Raw genomic sequence first — 20030 nt, 5'->3', positions numbered from 1 at the left:
ATATGACGGGCTTAGAGACATGGACTAGTGCGGAGGTGCCACGTGGCCTAAAGTTGCCACATGGGCGTAGAGATGATGATTTGCCCTTAAAATGGGCATAAATTTGTGCCCATAGATTAGAATGAGATGAAATTTATATTGTTGGAAAGCTCTTAATGAGCAGAAGACGATGGTGGTGTCAAAAATCGTGATATGGGGTGATGGAAGAAAAGGATTTTTAGATGACCCCATATTCATAATGTACCTTGAAGGTTGGGTTTAATTATGCCCCACAGCCCTAATTTGGGTGTGTTACATCTGGCAAGAGTGGAAATCTACCCCTTTTAAGTACCTTTAGTGGGTTATTTTAGGTGGCCAGGTTTTGTCTAGAAATAATGATGCAGCAACATCTTGAGGTCTTGAGATTGTATGAATAGAGGTTAGGCTAATAGTCCCTGGTATTAAGGTTTTTTCCTATGGGTTTTTCTTGTCGTTTCCTTGCTGTATCCTAGCTTTTAAAAAATCTGACAGATCGATATTTGCATCTGGCCTCATCTGCATCCTGGTATCCTGGTAACCTAGGTGTAACTTACTAATTTGTTATATTTATATAATGTGTTCTCTATGCCCTGTTTTTGGGGTCACCGTGTCTTGTGTGGGACACTTGTATTTCTGTGTCTCTTGTCATTGTGTCATCATCTGAGGTGACTTAGTATACAACTGTAGCAGCAAACTGGGTTTGCATCAAAAAATGGTGATTGGTGTACAAGTTGAAGTGATGATGCACAATGCAACAAGGCTACATCTTTCATAGGCTGTAGAAGGCAACTTACATCTTGTGTTGGTCAGACAAATGACAGAGGCCAAATTCAGTAGACAGAGGAAGAGTGAATCATTCGTTGGTTGACTGCCTTGATTCAAAAAAACTTGATAGCTGATCAAGCTTAAAATGACAAGCATTCTTAAATGGCATCTTATTAGAGCCCAGGGCCATTTGTTCTAAAGGTTACAGGTCCTGCAAACTTGTAAAAGTCTACAGTAGATGTTGTCTACTGTTCTACCTATTTAGGCATTTTATTAAACACTAAACTACTCAATGTAAATGAAATTTTTGTTTACTTCCATTTTGTTTGTCACTATATTCTCTGATGGTATTTTGATTGAAATGAAGCAACCATTAATTTAAAAGATTTAGGAAGATTGGTGTGATTAAAGATAACTTTGAACTAATTGGAGGCCTTCCCTTACCATGAAGATTCCAATTATTTTTGAATGACCATGATTCTTCTTTTGGTTGTCACTGATGTAACATCCTTTCCCTATAGAGAATGCCATCATCACCATAGTCTAACTGTTCTAAGGAGGTTTTTCAGGCACATTTCTCTGGTCAAATTTGATCAGAATCTGTCAAGAATTTCTTGGAATCACAAGTTTGATCTGTGAACTCTGCATAATCTGAGTATCCCAGGGGTTCTTCAGGGTGCTGAATCCATTTATGCAATCAAAAATGAATTTTAAACAACAAAAAACATGATCTGACCAAAAATTGTTTCATCGGATTCCGGCCAAAAACTCCAAAACGTATAATAGTGACAATGCGTCTCATCATCTAGTTGGAAAACATTGTTTACCTAAAAGTGGTCTATAGCCTTCATATTTCTATCTGAAACTAGGGTACTTACAATTCAAATTCCAGCAAAAGAATTTTTAAGTGGATTTGGGTTGTTCTGGTGTTTCTTTTCAATTTTGTTTCCATTACCATATAGCATAAAATATAGAGCAGTACCATGTGTTACACTTTTCATGTGGGTTCTTTCAATTTGTGGTAGTTTGTATCTGAAGATATAAATATAGCATGAAAAGGAAACTAAACTTTTGTATTTGAAGGAAATACAAACTGAAATCTATGGCCATCAGTTGTATTGATTTATATACCGATTGATGTTCATGTTTCAGGTTTCTAGCTGAGCTAAATCATTTGTATGGAATAAGGGTTCATCGCTTTTCTACTCCTATAATGTCCAAATGCAAGGTTCATAAGTTCAGCGTCATGCTTTCTAGCAGACAGTCTCTTTGTAAACAGTTTGAAGATGAGCCAATGGGATGCTCGTTTGAAACTATTAACCGATTGAAGGGGTGTCTAAAACTTTAGAGAGACAGAATTGGATTATTTGGGAAGTGCAACACATCAATAGCTAAGCTGTTATCCAGAGTACTTGCTTTTCACCATTGTTTATTTCACACATTTTGAGATAAGCATTACGGCTCCACTTTGGTGTCTAGATAGTTAATTGCTAGCAGGGACATATCCTAAACAATGACGGTAAAGAGATTTCATTGCATACACTCAGGCTCTTGTATTTGCAGTGCCAATGGCCACCTTAGCGAAACAGTGTTGCTGCTTGTATTTAAATCTCTTAATTGGAACCCTAGGGTCCTTTGTTCTATAGCTTGTGTTTGCAAATGGTTTGAAGACATAGCCAAACGGGTTCTCTGGAAGGAGTTTTGTAAGTCCCGGGCACCAAAAATGGTAGCTGATCTCCTTGATGGAGGTAGTCATGGCACCATTGATGGGAATTGGAGTGCTCTCGGAAAGCTTATGATCTATTGTTCAGGATGCTCTGATAGTAGCAATGTTTTCCAGTTGAAGCCTATAACAGGACACTTTGTATATAGAACAAGATTTTCACGGACATCTGGCAGGAGTTTTCTTGTACCACAGTGCAGAAGCGATACTCTGTATGCGACAGATCCTTGTGAGCATCTAGACCAAGGAGAGGACGGTGATGTGGGATTATTTCGAGGAGTATTTAAAGCTTTTGGGAAATCAAAGGTAAGGAAAATGCTGATTGAAAAACATGTAGAATTGCATCCAAAAGAAATTTGCCCATATTGTCGTGCCAAGGTATGGAGCATGCTTCAAGCCAAAATGATCCCTAAAAGTGCGCACAGAAGATTGGGATCTTATGAAGACCAGATTGAGTATTTTGTATGCCTTAATGGGCACTTGCTTGGCGTCTGCACACTTCTACCACTCTCAGATTCTGAGACTGCATCAGAAGAAGATTAATATCTGAAACAGATTCTCTCCAAACTTTTGCCTTTTGCTGGTAGTTGAATTTCTCTATTGGACATTTTCAACATATGACAGTTCCCGCTCTATTTGTTTCTCCATAGGCATCCTTCACATCATTGTATTCTGATATGAGGGATCTAAATTTGTCTGTCATCATCACATAGCGAAGAAGCAACTCACAAGGCATTGTGGAATTGAGAGGAGGCCTCCAGAACAGAAGAAAACTAAACTGAACATACTCATCTATTCTTGTATGGATGTAAGATGGTTGGCTTGAAGGGATGAATGGCATCAGACATCTTATGTCGACCCATATATTGATGTGGCCTGCAGCCCACCAGTTTATAAATAATTGAGGTAGTATTTAGCAGAGGGCATTTAAGGCCTATGGTCTCATCTAGATCTTTGGATTTGTGGACATAACTGTACTAATAATTAGCTTCGTGACTCCTTTTTCAATTCAATAATATTTTCAAAAAAGATTTTATGTGATGTTCATCGGAATATTTTCTAATTTATGAATGCTGGACAGAATTATGCTTGGTTCTGCAGATCTGGAATATGTTATGGCCCGTGTGATAAAAAGCAATTGGTCTGTAGCATCTAATCTGATACGTAATTGCATACCCTAATTCTCTTTGCTGAACTAAATGGCGATTTTTATCATTTTTTTGTACTGGTGTCATTCTTTCCTGAATGTCTTGGAATTAAAGAACAACACGAAGCAGGGTACTTGGAAAAAAAAATATGCAAGCTTACTTGACATGAATATTCCAACATGATCTCCAATCAGGAAGACTCTTCAAAATGGGCGTGTATTATTCTGCCAAAGGTAACAACTCAAATCAGTTAGCAACCCCATTTTCAGTTTATTGGAGTTATTGTTTAACGGTTGCATCTTAATTTTTTGGATTACCTGTCGCATTGGTGAGGTGAATACAATTCTGTTTGTCTCATTCACATCCTTGGTTTGTGGAATTTCAAAGCTAATTTCATTGACCACACGGCTGTTGAGGACGTACTGTAGATCTCTGTATGTAAAATATATCATAACAGTTTTTTAATTGAAAAAGAGATTGCTTTATCTATTCAAATTTAAGAAAACGGAATTGGACACGGTTATCCGTTATGCTCATAAATGATGTAAATTATAAATTTCATGATGATAATTACCCCCAATGAGATTTTTCTTTGTAAAATAGGCAGAATACAATTCTTTTCTCCATTACTGGAGGGAGGGTCACCCTCTTCTATTATGACGTTCCACGTTCTTTCTATGAACAGGTCCTCGTAATCGTTTATTTGTCAGCTATCAGTGCGAACTTTCCAAGCTCTAGGTCATAACTGGTTGATTACAAGAGGGTCACCCTCTTGTGTTTTGACTTTCCACGTTTTTTTTGTTTTGACTTTCCACGTTTTTTTTTCAACGAACAGGTCCTTATGTGAACTGTTCTGGTTTATTTGTAATATATTGGTGTATTTATTTGTAACCTGTTAGTGCGAACCTTCCAAGTTGTAGTTCAAAAGTGGTTGTCTAAGAGGTATACATGAAAATTAAAATTAATTATGGACTTGGTGACATGTAAATTTAGGGAACTTATATTCAAGGACTTTATGACAGCTGGGATTTAGACTAGGTCATTTTGTCTAAATTTTTTAAGAATAAGTATGTCAATGGGCTTGATGACATTAATTCTCGGGAACCTATTTTCAAGGGCTTGATGACCACTGGGTAAGACCAGGTCATTTTTCCTAAAGTACAACTTGAGAAATTGATAACTATAGTGTAAATAACTTATAAACCTATACATCTAACTTATGCTTCACGGCAATATGATTAAAGGAATAAAAGGAGAAATCTTGAATTTTAGTGTTATTCTGTAAAATAACTATTATTTTATGATATATAAAATCACATCTTCAGGAAAGCACAGGTTGAAACTATGATGAGATTATATAAAATGGATAATGTTTTCTATGATATGACACTATAAATGAATATTTACTAGAGGAACTAGTTGTATTGCGAGCTTTAGGAGTGTTTTTTAAAATAGGTTTGTTTTGTGTTTTTGAAATGGATTTGATTTGGAAAGCACTCACCGAGTGCATTTTCAGTAAGGGGAAGCACTTTAAATTATGACATTATAGATGAAATATTTACTAGAGGAACTAATGGTATTGTGAGCTTAGGAGTGCTTTTTAAAATATGTTTGTTTTGTGTTTTTGAAATGGATTTGATTTGGAAAGCACTCATCGAGTGCATTTTCAGTAAGGGAAACACTTTAAATTATGGATTCTAAAAAAACAAACAATAAAATGTTTATCTCATTTTCCTTTATAATTTTTAAATATATGTGCTTAGTATTTTTTTTTGGAAGGTTTAAAATAAATGATGAATGATAATTGATCAATGATTATGTTTTAATGTATGCATTGATCATTACAGAGATATACACACTTTGAAACACTCACCATATTGACACTCTTGTTTCCTAAATTTGTGTTCCTTGTTTCACTTGCATTTGAACACATCACACCTAGATGCAATGTAACTTAGCATGAGACCAATAACTTAATTTAATAGTTGTCAAAACAAGGGTTGCAAGTGTGTGGGGATCATCCTTGATCTCGAAGGATTTTTTGTGGGTGGCATTTGCTTGGGGTATTGGGATTATGATGAATAACAATGTGAGCATTGGTCACCTACCAAGGTTTCAGATTGGCATGAGCTTGAAAATTATGTACTATAACGATTATTAGAGTATACATGATTATCATAGAAGCCATGAATTTTGGGAGCATTTCTTCCTCAGAAAGGATAAAAGAATCATATGATGCACAATCCTTTAGGTCCATCAACAATAGAGACTCCTTTTATCATGTCAAGTGAGATCTTAATCCTCTTATTTACAATATTGTGAACAATGGTGTCATGTACCTAGAAAGAAATATGGAATTGCGATAGAGGGAGAGTGAGGTCATTAGTCAATTTTTGACCCCAAGACAATTTGGTTAGGTTGTGCAAAGAGGGGGATTCCAATCGACTCCATAAAAGGAAAGGTATTAAAGTTGGGGGGATTACCCATCCCACACCCACATCATCCACAATGGCTTATGGAGAATCCAAAAAGCTCTTGTAGGCCCACTCTTGGTACCTTTTTTCCCATCGATTTTTTTTTTTCGTTGCAAATAAGATGAGATATATCATTGTAAAAAGGAAGTATTTCCAATGGTTGGATTGTGCAAGACAATGTCTCTAGCACAAGAGCCATCTACACTGTCTGTTCTAACCATTAACTTGACCGAGATACATTGCGACTTTACAAAATTTGGGTTCTGTTTACTTTGAGAATTACAGAGATCAGTACATGGAAAACCAATAGAAACTCGATTTGTAGTAGACTCCAAAAAGAGACCAGAGGACAAAGTCACGCTTCCACAGACAACGCCGAGGGCCTTTATTCTTTGTGTCAGTTTCGTAGCCACATTTTCTGCTGTGGCCTTGCATCTGCGGGGGATGTTGAACAAAAAGGTACTTGTAGCAGTCATTCCGGATTTGCAGTAACTTGGTCGTCGTCCAAACTAATTGGGCGTTCCTGAGTGCTCCCCTCCTGCGATGCTAAGGCGGACGGGCAGCTGGAGGAGGCACCTGCCATTTCTTTCTTGATACTTGGAGAGCAGTCGACAGGCGAATGGACCTTGGCCGTGGACTTCTTCTTTAATACTGTGTATTGCGAAGATTCTAGGGCAGTGTTACTTGGGAGCAGGAGTGAAAGCAGGGAGCGGGAGCGACATTTTTAAAAGCTCCCGGTTTGGGAGCGAATCCCGGAGCGTTTTTTATATAATATATATATTTTTTATATTTTGATACATACGTCAACAAAAACATGTAGAATAATGAATTAGATATAAAAAACATAAAAAAACATAGATTGAACCATATAAAAACAATCATCTAGAAGTTATAATCTTCATCAACCACATCCACAAGTTAGTAACATAGTAACATACAACATATTGAGTCTCATGATTTATCAATCTTAAAGTTTCAAGCTTTCAAAATTCAATATATAACATTTATCATCATTGATCACCAAAGTTGTACTTGTAAGCTAAGTGTAACCATTACAACAAATAATATCTAACATGAAATGAAATGTTATAAAATGAAATGAAATAAAACAACTTTCAACTTTCATGAAGCATCATATTCATAATTCATTACTAATGAGTTATAATTGCCAACTTCAAACTTAAATTGTCATATATTGTTTAAAAAAATATCATAATAAATATTGAAGAGTCAATAGTTATAAAAGCTACTAGAAACTAGAAAAGAGAAGTAAATCTATTATCTATTTCTTATGCTTGGGCCTCTTGCCAGCACGAGAAATCTCTGATTTTTTAGTCTTGTTGGAAAATCAGGATCTTTGTCATTACTATTACCCTCTGAGCATTAATATCCAGAGGTATCTTTGTCATTACCTCTGTATCTGTAGATGGATCTTTGTCATTAATATCACCCTCTAAGCATTAACATAAGATAGAAAAATCATAGCATGTCGAGTTAAGATTTTGTTTGAGTGATACGTACATTTAGGAGGGCCATGATAGAGGAGTTTGACAACCATTGTCACTAACATCAAGGTACATAGAGGGATTGGTGTTGTTGATTAAATACGAATTCCATACCCTAATACGTGACAAAATTCAATGGAAACATTGCAATCCCCCAATCCTGAAATCTTGAAAAACTGTTGATTTTGAATGAAATCTAAAATTATACTTTCTCCAAATGAAATCCAATGAGGCCGGAACTACTCTCAAACATCTTGAGTCATTTCATGGTAATGTTAAAAATTTAAGTAAAAGGATGAAAATGAAAATTAAGGAGAATGTCACTTTTACTTTAAGAATTTAACATTACCATGAATAACATATCAATATTCAATACTAGGGCCTAGACATGATCATCCCACTCAAAAATTATTTGTTTCATTCAAAAAAAATTGCATTTCGAACATTACTACGAAAAAAAATTGTAAAAAAGGCAAAACGATCCCAAAAGGGCAGGGAGCGAATTTTTTTTTAGGGAGCGTGCTCTTGACCCATTCCCGAGTCGCTCCAGCCCGGAGCGCGGATTGGGAGCGGGATCCCGGGAGGGGGGGGGGGTGCTCCCCCGCAACACTATTCTAGGGTTATGAAGCGACAGTGGTTAACTGCTTCGATGAAAATCACAACTTTTTTAGTAAGGATGTCGATTTTATTTTCAACCACCTTGGAGCGTTCATCCTGCTCCTGCAGAGCCAGGCCCAGTATGGTCTTCATTTGCCACTAGATATCAATGGAGCGAGCATAAAGATTTTCTCTAGCTCTGGTGAGAGTGGGGTCGGGTATCCAAGCAAAGTCGACATCCACTTCCTCCGAGGGAACGCCTCTGTGAAGAGCTCTGGCTTGAGCCTCTAGGCTAGCAATTCTCTCTTGGGTTTCAGGGTTCACTGCACAACGTAATTTAGAGCTTCTCGCCTCGTGGAGGACTCAGCATGGGTGATGGGAGGTGAACCTAAGGAATTCCATCGAGAAGTCGCTTTGCCTCGACCGTGCCCCTGACTGGGAGTTGGGTTGGAGCTGCGCTTAGGGGCCATGGGAGAGGAGGGGAGGGGGGTGGACAACAGACTGAGAGCAGGGGAAAGACGAAAATACCAGAGAACAGGAACAGAGGGAATGACGGGAAGAAGAGAGCGATGGGTGATATTCATAGGGGTGGGTGGACCTCGGGGGGCGAGGAGCTGAGGAAAGGGGAGTGAAGATGGCGCGTGGGAGGTATGAGAGTTAGGTGGTGGAGAGGGTACCTCACCGAGCTGATTGGAAAGGAGGGCGGCGTCCTCACTGGTGAGAGGGGCCATGGGTGGGTTATCAAGCATGACTATCAAATAGAGGACGACCTTGGGCATATAAATGTCAGAACCACAGTCCTCCCAATTCCTTGAGCCATCATTGATGTGACTTGGGATTCTCGAACAATTATTGTTCATTTTTCTGGTTGTCCTTGGCATTAATAGCTTCACAGTGTTGACGTAGATCTCCTTCCAGATCGTGCCATGACCTGGATCTCAGCTGTAGGCTCCCTGTTGTCCCCTCATTGGCCAACCTGTCTGCCAACTTGTTCCCTTCTCTTCTGATTTCCTAGAAATGTAACCCTTCCATGCTTTCAATGTTATTTTTAATTCTCTGCAGGATTTTATTTAGGTGCCAATTATCTGAAACCTTGGCCGCTTCCATCCCCTACTGGAGTTTCTTGCTGACCTGTGTAGCTAGAGTTGAATCACCTTCAATGATCAAAGGGCTTAGCTTGCGGCTTTTCGCGATGGTGATTCCGTGTTCCAATGCATGTAATTCTGCTGCGTTATTGGTTGATGAACCAATGTTGCCCTCGTATATCCATAGTATTTCCCCTTGAGCATTTCTAAAGACACCTCCGAATCCTGCCAAGCCTGGGTTACCTTTGGCCGCACCATCGTAATTGAGCTTAATAGTTCCCTTCTCTGGGGGCAACCATTTGTCATTCTGTCCTTTGTTTCTGGAAATAGGGGGGCCTCAGGGGCGCGAACTAGATGGAGATCCAACATGGTAAGTATTCTCAAGTCTGCGTCGCTGGGAGGGCCGTTGGCATCCTAAAGAAGTGAGGAGGCCACCAACCCCCCTCATACATTGCAAATATTCCCCACATGCAGTAAATTAATTCCTGTTGGCCTCACGGGGTATCCTGTCACCTCACGATTAACTCTTCGCCACCTCTCACCTCATCTCTGGCCATATCCCAAGATCTGATGTCCCACACGACATTTCGGCCCCCTCACCATCCGAACTTTACCATTGGGGGGCAGGGAGGGGGGCGGGGAGGAGGGAGAGAGGGTCTGAAATGGATGGTATTTGAAACCGCGCCTGCCCCTACGTGTCAACACCATAGCTTTTCGGACCCCCCTAAGGGCAAAACCACTAACCTCTCCCCCCCGAAAAACTGTTTCTCCGACTCCCGATACCACTCTCCTACTCATTGTGCTCTCGCCACTCATCTTCTGCCATGCCATTTTCCCGTTAACTCCACCAATTACATCCGCTCCCTCCAAAATTAAGTCGTTAAGCAGTAAATGGTTTAGTCGTTAATCCAATGGACCCGCGCCACCTTCAACGGAAAAACCACATTGTTATATAAACCCCCCTTTCACTCATTAACTGGTTACTAAATTCATACACTGTCACTGTTATTGCTTTGTTGGACTAAACTTCGACATTTTCACCCGCTAGTGACATTATCTACTCAATCATTTTCAGCCTATTGCCTCTGTTCTTTCCCCCAAAACCTGACTCCTCTCTGTGCATTGAAACCTCCAATCCAATTTTTCACTACTGTCCTTAGCCTTATCTGACGATGCCTCTAAAGGAGAAGGGACCAGAAGACCCTGTCAATCCTTTGATCTATCCTCCCATTTATTTTCACCACATCCCTTTGGATGGCAAAGACCATAAAATCTATGAAAATCTCTGCGAATTTGACCTCTTTGAGATGTATTTCTGGCTCGAAGAAAAATACATTGACAAATCTGATGACATTCCGCTGTGATTTACCCCACTATATTTTTCCTCGTACCCACAGCACCCCAGAATTTGTTAGGAAGTGTCATGCATCTTATTTGCCAAGCCAAAGGTCCATCATTACCCCTACTAGAGAAATTTTGTTTACTATCACTCCTCAAGCCATAGACCAGATGATGCAAGCTCCCATAGTAAAGAATGCCACCAACTTTTCCTATGAAGCACTTGTTGAGCTATATCAGAAACTGTATTTTGCCAAGAAGGCCAAAACCCTTGAACTTTTCTTGACAGAAGATGCCTTATTGCCAAAGAAAAATCCTCCCTATCCCTCCTCAATTTTCCCTGAGAGAGCCAAGAAAATTATCATAGTCAACTCTTACCTTCTTGGCTACTACTCAGATCAGTGGGTAGATGAGGCCATCATAGGATTTTTGTCCATTTTCTCTACTGATTCTAAGCCCTCCATCATGTTTAACTTTAGCCAATTTCTTACAGGCTCAATTCATTAGCAGCTTGTCAAATTCCCAACTGAGGAGGTATTCAAGTATGCCTCTGTGTTAGTTTATATGTTCTTATAATTTCAGGGAGACAACATCAACCTTGCTTTGCAAACGCTGGATACAAAAGGGAACCAACAGTCAGTCATCTACTGGACTACACTGGTGATGAAGGAACAAAATGAATATTCATATAAACAGTTCATAAAGATATTTGTGCATCCAACAATCAGTCTCCTAGGTGCCAGGATAGAACCAAGGATCAATGAGGAAATTAGAAAGGTGTTACAACTATCAGACCAAGTTCAGACAGGGGATTGGTACCTCCACCAAAACTATACAAAATTGAGAATATGTGGGTGTGAGCTTGCACCTTATACACTGCCTAAATTCCTCCCAATGAGGATTTTTTTCTCTAGAGTACATAAGGCAGATGCTCAATATGGATGGGATCCACTTTCTAGCTGCCAAGAAGAAGTCCCAGTTCAAAATCAAAACACAGATTGGGCCTTTCATTTGCAACAACAGGGTAACAAGGGAAGAAGCAGAGAAACTATTAAAATAAATGCAGTTCAGCCTTAGCTTCACTTGGTCATATGATCCATTAGGGATTATTTCTAAATTAAGAGTAGAAACCAAATCTACTGCTTATTTTCACACAACCAAACCAGAGATAGAGAAGTACAAAAACCAGGTAGAATGGGTTGAGAATACGCTACAAGAGGCAAAAGAACAACTAGTATCATCCTCTACAGTACAAACTCCTACCATGCAGGAGCAAAGAGCTAAGAGAAGCAGAGAAGAAGAGTCCCCTTCAGGGACTAAAATTTTCAGTGAAGGATTTAAAATTATGTATAGGAAGAAGGCCAAGCTTAGTTCCAAACTAAGCCTCAGCAAAGATTTAGAGCAGGAGAACATTATCACCACTAATGAGCCACTTGTTTCCTCATTAGTGGGTGATCAAACCACATTGTCTCCCACTACCTCCATGGCTTCACAAGAGCAACAACAAATTATGTAGACCAACACATCTACTACAGGGGAGACAGATAAAAGTATAATGGACATTTTTAAGGAGATAAAAGTAAGGAATGAGGCCTTAAATATTAACACCTACAATTATAGTTCTGGGAGCAGAATTCTGGTTCTCAAGGCAGGCTGCTGTCAGCCTTTGATTAAAAAAAAAGTAAAATGCAAATGGCATTCCTCCAGGCACAAGTTCCACAACCCAAGGAAACATCAAACTACAAGAAGACATCATTTGAGTTTGATGTAAAAGATATACATCCCATTGACCAAATGGAGTTGCATAAGCACACCGGGGAAATGATTTTTTCCACTCTCACCGGCACTGTTATGAGTTTGTCTAAAATGCAGGTTACATTAGCAAATGTCCAATCACAACTGAAGATGGAGAAGGTCTTTGCACTTGCCAAAGACACCAGGATCAAAAATCTGGAGGACTTGGTGATCAAAGTGGGTTATGACCCTTCAAACATCAATGCTGTAGAAGAGCTTATAAAGAAAAAGAATTTATACATAGAAGCATTAAGGAAGCAGTTAAAATTTCCAGCTACAGAAGATCCTCTGGCCAAGGATATTGAAGAAACAGAGACACAAAAGGCAGATATGATGAAGCTCATCATGGAGAAGAGTGCACAATTGAAGCAAATGGAGATAGAGATGGAAAAGATGATTAAATAAAAGGAGAAAAATGCCAAAATGGTTGTTGTCCATTTGGAAGCACTCCCTATGACAACCATTCCTACAGTCATATCTTCCACAACAAGTACAGGGGATGCTGCAGATCAGTTGGAAAATGTAGTACAAAACATGTCTCTCCAAACTGAAGAGATTAAAAGGTTGCAGGCTCAAGTCAAACTTCTACGTGATCATCAAATGAAGATTGAGACTTTTCATGCAGCAGAGCTACAAAGAGCTCAAAATCAGATAGAGGCATGTAAGAAGTCAGCATTAGAGTCTACTACTGGCTACACACTAGCCCATGTTAAAGAAATCATATGGAACAATATCATTGAAGAAATAGATGAAATATGGCCATGTATCCAGATTATATTAGAGTAGAAGGAATTGATGGAGAAATCCAAGCAAACTATTTCCACTATCAATGCTCAATTGGGAGAAATCCCAACGACAACCAATAACATCATAAAGTTCCTCAATTCCAAAAACAGATATGAGTTAGATGATCTAGGAGTAGATGATAGAACAAAAACCATCCTGGAAGTAAAGAAAGTTCTAACAAAGAATAACTTGGTTGTACAGCTGATAGAGAAGTGTCACACTCTAGAGGTAGCAGTTAACAGGTTTTTCACTAGAATAGATGCATTGAACAAGAAAGGTCTGCCTTCCTTATTTGTGATCAATGACAAATTAATGACCAAGGAAGACTACATGAAGAAGCTTCAGGACATTGCCAAGGATACAACTAAGTCTTCAAACATCAAAGGTTCTATGATAGGGAGAGCCTTTTACGAAGCTATCAACAACATAAGTTTTATCCAACACGAGACAAAACACATTTTTTGCAGTGAAACCCACTTTTACTTGGTATACTGAGGTAGATGAGATCTACTGCAAGGTAACAAAGATTTCTATTCCAGATGAAGAGTAGTGGGAAACGTTGTGTGAATTCCAAGATTAAAAAGATAGGTCAGCTTTACCAGCGCAACACCTGAATAGTGGCCACTTAGCAACTGTTATCCTCCAAAGCAGGGCTAAATGTTCAGATCACTTCACTAGATTCATTCCTTTTGATCGCATTATTTCTTTTCTGTTAGTTCTAAGTTAATAATAGAATGTCGTGTCACTCAGGCATTAATTGTAATATTTTTGTAAATTTTGTTTAAATACTTCATTCTGTCGAAGTATTCAGGGTTGAACCCTTGAACAAGTTATCAAGCAGATTTGTACTAAGCTGGAGCATTTTTGAGATAATAAAATATTTTGTATTTGCATCATATGGTCCGTCTCTCAGTGAGTTGTATTTCATCTTGTTTATTCGTTATGTCTTCTTCATATAAGTCATGTCTTTTGTAGTTATCTGATTTAAAATTTAATTGAATTTCAGTTTCATTTTGAATCCTCTGTGAAGTTGTAATTTAAATAAGAGATAAATTTATAGAACTATTTGTTATTGTAAATTCCTCTTTGAACACAAATTGCATTAGATCTATGTGATAGTCTGTTTATATTTTGTTGATTAAGGAAACATTGTTTTCTTAATTTCTGCTTATAAATGGTTAAATACTCAGTTTGAATATTAAATCAATTATACCTCTCCATATTCTACTTATCCATTCCACTAAAATCAAAATAACCATGTGCAGTTAAAGAACAACATTTTATTTTATTAAGAATCTAAGTTTAAAGCACCTATTTATAAACAGTTCACTGGTCATCCAATCATTTAAAACAACAAAACATTATAGATGATTTGGCATAACTAATTGACCTTCGGTTATCTCAAAGGAAAACATCAAATTGGCGCCGTCGCTGGGGAGCGAAAGATTGAAAGCTAAATGTTCCCTGGGGCAACGATTCTCCCTTTCCTTTGAGGTGAATAAAGGATAAGGATATAGGTCAAAATATTTCCCCTTGAAATTCCACTGGTCCAAGCTGGCTCCTTTTAAGCACACTAGATCACGTTTTGAGTATGAGATTGTTAACCCTCTACCAGATCCAGAAAGAATTATTAGAGGAGCCTCTTCAAGGAGAATACATAGAACCCCTTCTTCTTCTTCAGCTTGACATCCTGAAGACAACTCATTTGTAGATCCTTTTTCATCTGTGACATCCCATCCTGATTGGATTGAACTACCTCCTAGGGTTTCTGAACTCCATTCTAGAGGATTAGATCTTCCATCAACCTTTTTAATACAATCACTTGAGTCATATCAAGTCCCATCCATTCCTATCAAATCACCTTCATCTGAGGAAGAATTGGGTTTACATTTACCTGAATTCAAGCCTCAAGATTTCATTACTCCAACTCCTTATTCTATTCCATCAACCTCTACTAATCTTGAAGAGACATTTTCTGTCTATTCGAATCCTTTGTTTGATAATAAGGAAGACTTTCCACCAAGAGTTTAGAACTTGGTTATTAAAACCCCTTTGAAATCCTCAAAGAGGTCTCTTCCCTCTTTCTCTCCTCCACATACTAATACCCCTACCAATTCATCTTCATCTCCTTCATCTTCATCTTCATCATCCTCCTCTTCTTCATCATCATCCACTCAGTCACCCCATACTCCTCCTGTTGTTATGGCTTTTCGAACCATTGTGCAAGTAAGGTATGTTTCTCTAGTTCTCCCTGCAAACATGGAAAATTTTCTTGATGGATATCTAAAACATCTACCAAGATTTAATGGAGAAACAGGGCCGTCAACAGAGGATCATGTATCAACTTTCCTAGATTTTGTTGACAATATGAACATAGAATAGGAAGATGCTTATATAAGATTATTTGTACAATTTTTAGAAGGAAATGTTAGGATATGGTTTAGGCAACTTAGAGATGACTCTATTAGAACATGGAATGAGCTCATAACTATATTTAAAAACTAATGGGGGGTAAAGAAAGATCTTGTTTACTTTCTCACTGAATTTGAAGAATTAAAGAGAAACCCTGGTGAACTAGTTGCTGAATTCATAAAAATATTTAACAAACTCTATCATAAACCACAAATAGCAGTTGCAAAGGTCAGAGTTTCCAAAGAATTTGAAGATGACTTTGTAGTCATGCTAAGAGAAAGGGTTTTTAATACATTAGAAGACATGCAGAACAATGCTATAGAGATAGAAGCTAATAGGTTAGCTTCTGGCAAACTTAAAGCTAAAGCAGAGAAAGAAGAAAGAAAACTAAAATCTAGGGTTGATGACTCATCTTCTTCCAAATCTAAACTTGAAGATCAGAAAATTGATGAAATTACGTCTTTACTTAGAAACCATTCTAATAGGATCTTTAAAATTGAAACACAACCTAGAACTGCTCAACAAACTGTTGTTAGACCTCAAGCTCAAACTCAATTCCGAAGAACTCCTCAAATGCAGATTCTTCAGAGACCAGGTTCTAATCAAAACGTTTAACGACCTTTGATAATTGATGATCAACAACCATAGGATACAGGCTCTTTAATCACTGAAGATATCAATAATATTGATTCTTCAATACTACAAATGGAAAAAGTTCCTTCATCTTAACCTCAGTGTTTTGAACAAGAACAAGGAGATGCTCAACTTTCAAAATACCTAGCATTTCTGAATTTCTGATTGCAAAAATGAATAAGAGGTATGATTTAAGACCAAGATTAGGTCCTGGTAGACCTTCAAAATCTACCACTATAATTGAACCTGCAATAAAATCCATTCAAACACAAACTCCAACACCTCAGACTACGGAGTCATCCACTGCAACCTTTTCATCCGATAATACTATTTTGACAAATTTTAACGTTGAAAAGGAATTGGAAAGGGTCAAGATTCCTATACCTTTAGTTGAACTTTCCAAAAACCATGGTTATAAAAATCAAGTGTCTAAATGGATACAGTCCTCTAGTGTAGATGCTAAGGGATATGTTATTAGTTTGAAAGATGAAAATCCCTGAGTAGTGTTTGGCCCTAGTTTTGATATGATTGATGAAAATGTTCCACAATTTTATGTAACTTTAAAGGCTCATGAATTTCTTTTGTATTAACTGCATGCTGGATTCTGGAGCTTCTCATAACCTTATGAAAAAGGTAATTATGGACCAGCTTCAATTACAAGTTACTTGTTCTTATCATGATCTTTACACCTTTGATTCAAAGAAAGTACCATGCCTAGGATTGATCAAAGACCTAGTTGTGACCTTAGCTCAAATATCTATCACGAGTATAGTTTTAGACATAGTTTTCACTGATATTCCTACCAAGTTTGGCATTCTACTATCTAGATCATGTTGTGCTAAACTTGGAGGATCACTTCAGATGGACATGTCTTTTGCTACTATTCCAGTCTACGGAGGTGAACATTTAAGGTTATATAGGGAAGTCAAATTCCTTCATACTATTTGTAGGTATGATCAAGTAAAAAACCACCCTATCTATGCAGTAGATCAGGGTTTTGGTTTCTTTCAGTTATCTTCACAAAATTCATCAAACACTCAACTTTCCATTGAAAATATAGTTTCTAAACCTAAAGTTGTAGGATTAGATATGTGGAAACTTTATTTTGATGGCTCTTGCTCAAAAGAAGGAGCAAGAGTAGGAATTGTTTTAATTTCACCAAATAAAGAAAACATAACTCAGTCATGTAGACTTGAATTTGAGGTGTTGGGACAGGGTCCCCTAGGGTCGATTTTGGGGTTAAGAGCCCAATTTTTGGGGCATCAAGCCCAAGTTTTTGTATGTAAAGTGTAAAGTCTCCACAATTTGTGGTCACAGAGCGTGTAGATGTAAAGTGTCAAAAAGGGTTTCCGCCCTTCTTTTATGTATGTTGTGTTGATTTTAGAAGATCCACTCATGGTCCGCAGACCAGGGGATTATATAAAAATGAGAGTCTTAGAAGAGTTTAAGTGAGATTTTGGTAATCAATGATGAATGGAATGGGTCACTAGCGAAAAGAATGAACAATCTTAGAGTAGAAGGGAGGCTCTGCAGCTGTGTGCGCAGAGGCCTAGGGTAGAAGTCTGCAGCTGAGTGCGCGGACCCCTGTAGCTGAGTGCGCAGGGTAGTTAGAGTCTGTAAGAAGATCTGAAACATTAATAAAGAAGATTACTCTAGAATTATCTGTGTTTGATATATTTACTTCTGTTATGAATGAACGATTACGTTATGCTGAAAAATGGGTTTATGATTTAATTTTATATTGATGCGTGAATCTATATGTTTACATTGTTATCTGTCCGCAAATAATAATATCTTTTTACGCGAGGAACATATTAATGCATATTGAAGTTATCATATACTTATGATGATTTGGGTAATTACGGAAGTAAGATTAGTTACAGAAGCACGTAAGTAGTTGATTCGCCTGGTTAGGGTCCGCGAACGACAGTCATAGAGCTTTGTGAAGGTCTAGAGGCCGATTAAGGGAACTATATCGATAAGCCCTAAAAGAATTATTGATCTATGCGAAGGTAGAGCTAGGGCACAAAATGACATCACTACCATCTTTGGGTGTGGAAACTTGGTTTCAGCATCCCCCCATATTGCTTCAGGTGAGACATCAGTCTGCGCTCCATAGGTTGATGTCGAAAGGGCCAATAGTGTAGGGATTTGTTTGGCTAAACTAACGCTGAACCTAGGTCAGGGCCCACTAAGCCAACAAATGGTTCCGTTGTCAGGACCGGGATCTGCATAAAGAGATGTGTGATGTTGCATCACTGGAATCCGATTAAGAAGGAAATTGAAGACTGGTTGGATAGGAAGATCCACGAATTCGTGCACAAGAAAACAAAAATCCACGATTGATGAAAGAACATTGGTTGAACGGATATCTGTACACAAAGATACACAAAATCTTCTTCTATTCCTTCTCATTTGAATATACGAGTGGATCGCTAAATTGGCAGACGACCAAGGAAGGTGGAGGCTTGACGGTCCAATAGTGTGGACCCCGGAGTTAGTGCGGAGATTGGAAGCCTCGAAAGATAAGATCGCACGCGCTGTCGATCACTGGCTCGATTGTATCATAGGAGGATTCGTGACAAAGTTCATGGTCGATACTTCGGTTAGTTACAACGAAGCAGAGCGCCGCTTCTTCAAGGGACTGCGAGGTAAGTATTTAAGGTCTTTAAATACTTGGATTAAGATGATCTTGTGTGAAAAGTGGGTTATGCAGTTACCTTGATGTTTGGAGCTACGTGAAGTGGAAAGATCTTCAGGGATAGAGGAAGAACATGCCCTGAATATAGCCCGTTGATCAAACCTCCTCTGAGTGACGATGAGGAAACAACACAGGCTTCACTGCAAAGTGCTGTTCAGTTAATAAAACGAGTGTTTCCACGAATACCCCATCCACCTACCCCACCTCCGCATTCACCTCCATAGCATACACCTTCACCCACTTCACCATCACTGATCAATATGGCAAATTCAGTAAAGTTTCCCATTTTCAAGGGTTCGGGAACTAAGGACCCGAACCAGTTTTGGTTCGTTGCAAAGGCCGTATGGGAGGCTCAGGGTATAATGGATGATCAGATGAAGAAAGCAACGTTGGTCACTTCTTTACAAGAACGCATGCTGACACGGTACATTAAGTACTGCACTGGTAACCAAATGGCTTCGTTAGCGGAAATTTAGACCACGCTGAATAAGGAGTTCAATAGGCCTAAGTTTGAAGCTCAATCAATTGTGGGATTCAAGGAGATCATGATGAAGCCTGCCGAGACACCCTTGGATCTGGATCATAGATTGAAGTGCATGATCTGCGAAGCCAACATGAATCTTATGGATGGGCAGCACCGCGAATGGTTTGTGGCTTCACTCTTGCCTCATCTGAGGGTTGCTTTATCACAACAAAAGATTGGGACCCAGGTGGAAGCCCTGGAGATTGAAATGAGATTGCATGAGATGTTGATGCAAGATGCTAATTTGGGAGTTCAGCAGATTCACGTGTAGTTGCAGAACCTTTGCCTAGAGTTTCAAAGTTTGAAGAAGGATAGAGCAGTTCGGCTAGAGGTGCACGAAGAAGTTTGGTGCCTGAAATGCAAAAGCCAGGGGCATGACAAAGATCACTGCCCAGTCTTCGCGAATTATGTTGCAGCAGGAGGGTTGATGCCTCTGAGGCCGGAATCTCAAGCAAGGCCAAGTACAGGGCCTACGCTATGGTGTGCTATCTGTCAGGTGGCTGGAAAACATGTGACAGACAATTGTCA

At 38.7% G+C, this 20030-nt stretch overlaps 1 protein-coding gene across 2 annotated transcripts in view; it reads left to right on the top strand.

Annotated features, from left to right (window-relative positions):
- Positions 1–3551, top strand: part of LOC149184808 (EID1-like F-box protein 2) — a 42778-nt gene extending 39227 nt beyond the window's left edge. The window contains exon 2 of one of the 2 annotated variants that reach the window (XM_089417714.1): positions 1936–3551. In XM_089417714.1, coding sequence (XP_089273840.1) covers positions 2297–3049 — 753 coding nt within the window. In that variant the 5' untranslated portion in view covers positions 1936–2296 and the 3' untranslated portion in view covers positions 3050–3551. The remainder of the gene's footprint in view (positions 1–1935) is intronic. The other variant, XM_089417715.1, reaches the window with a different exon arrangement.
- The last annotated feature ends 16479 nt before the right edge of the window (positions 3552–20030 follow it).

This window comes from Pinus tabuliformis, chromosome 3_2, assembly GCF_031772625.1.
Source record: "Pinus tabuliformis cultivar Carrire ecotype Pingquan chromosome 3_2, CPIR1, whole genome shotgun sequence".
Taxonomy (NCBI): domain Eukaryota; kingdom Viridiplantae; phylum Streptophyta; class Pinopsida; order Pinales; family Pinaceae; genus Pinus; species Pinus tabuliformis.
Note: the sequence above shows the minus strand (reverse complement) of the source record. Positions and strands in the feature narration are given on the sequence as shown.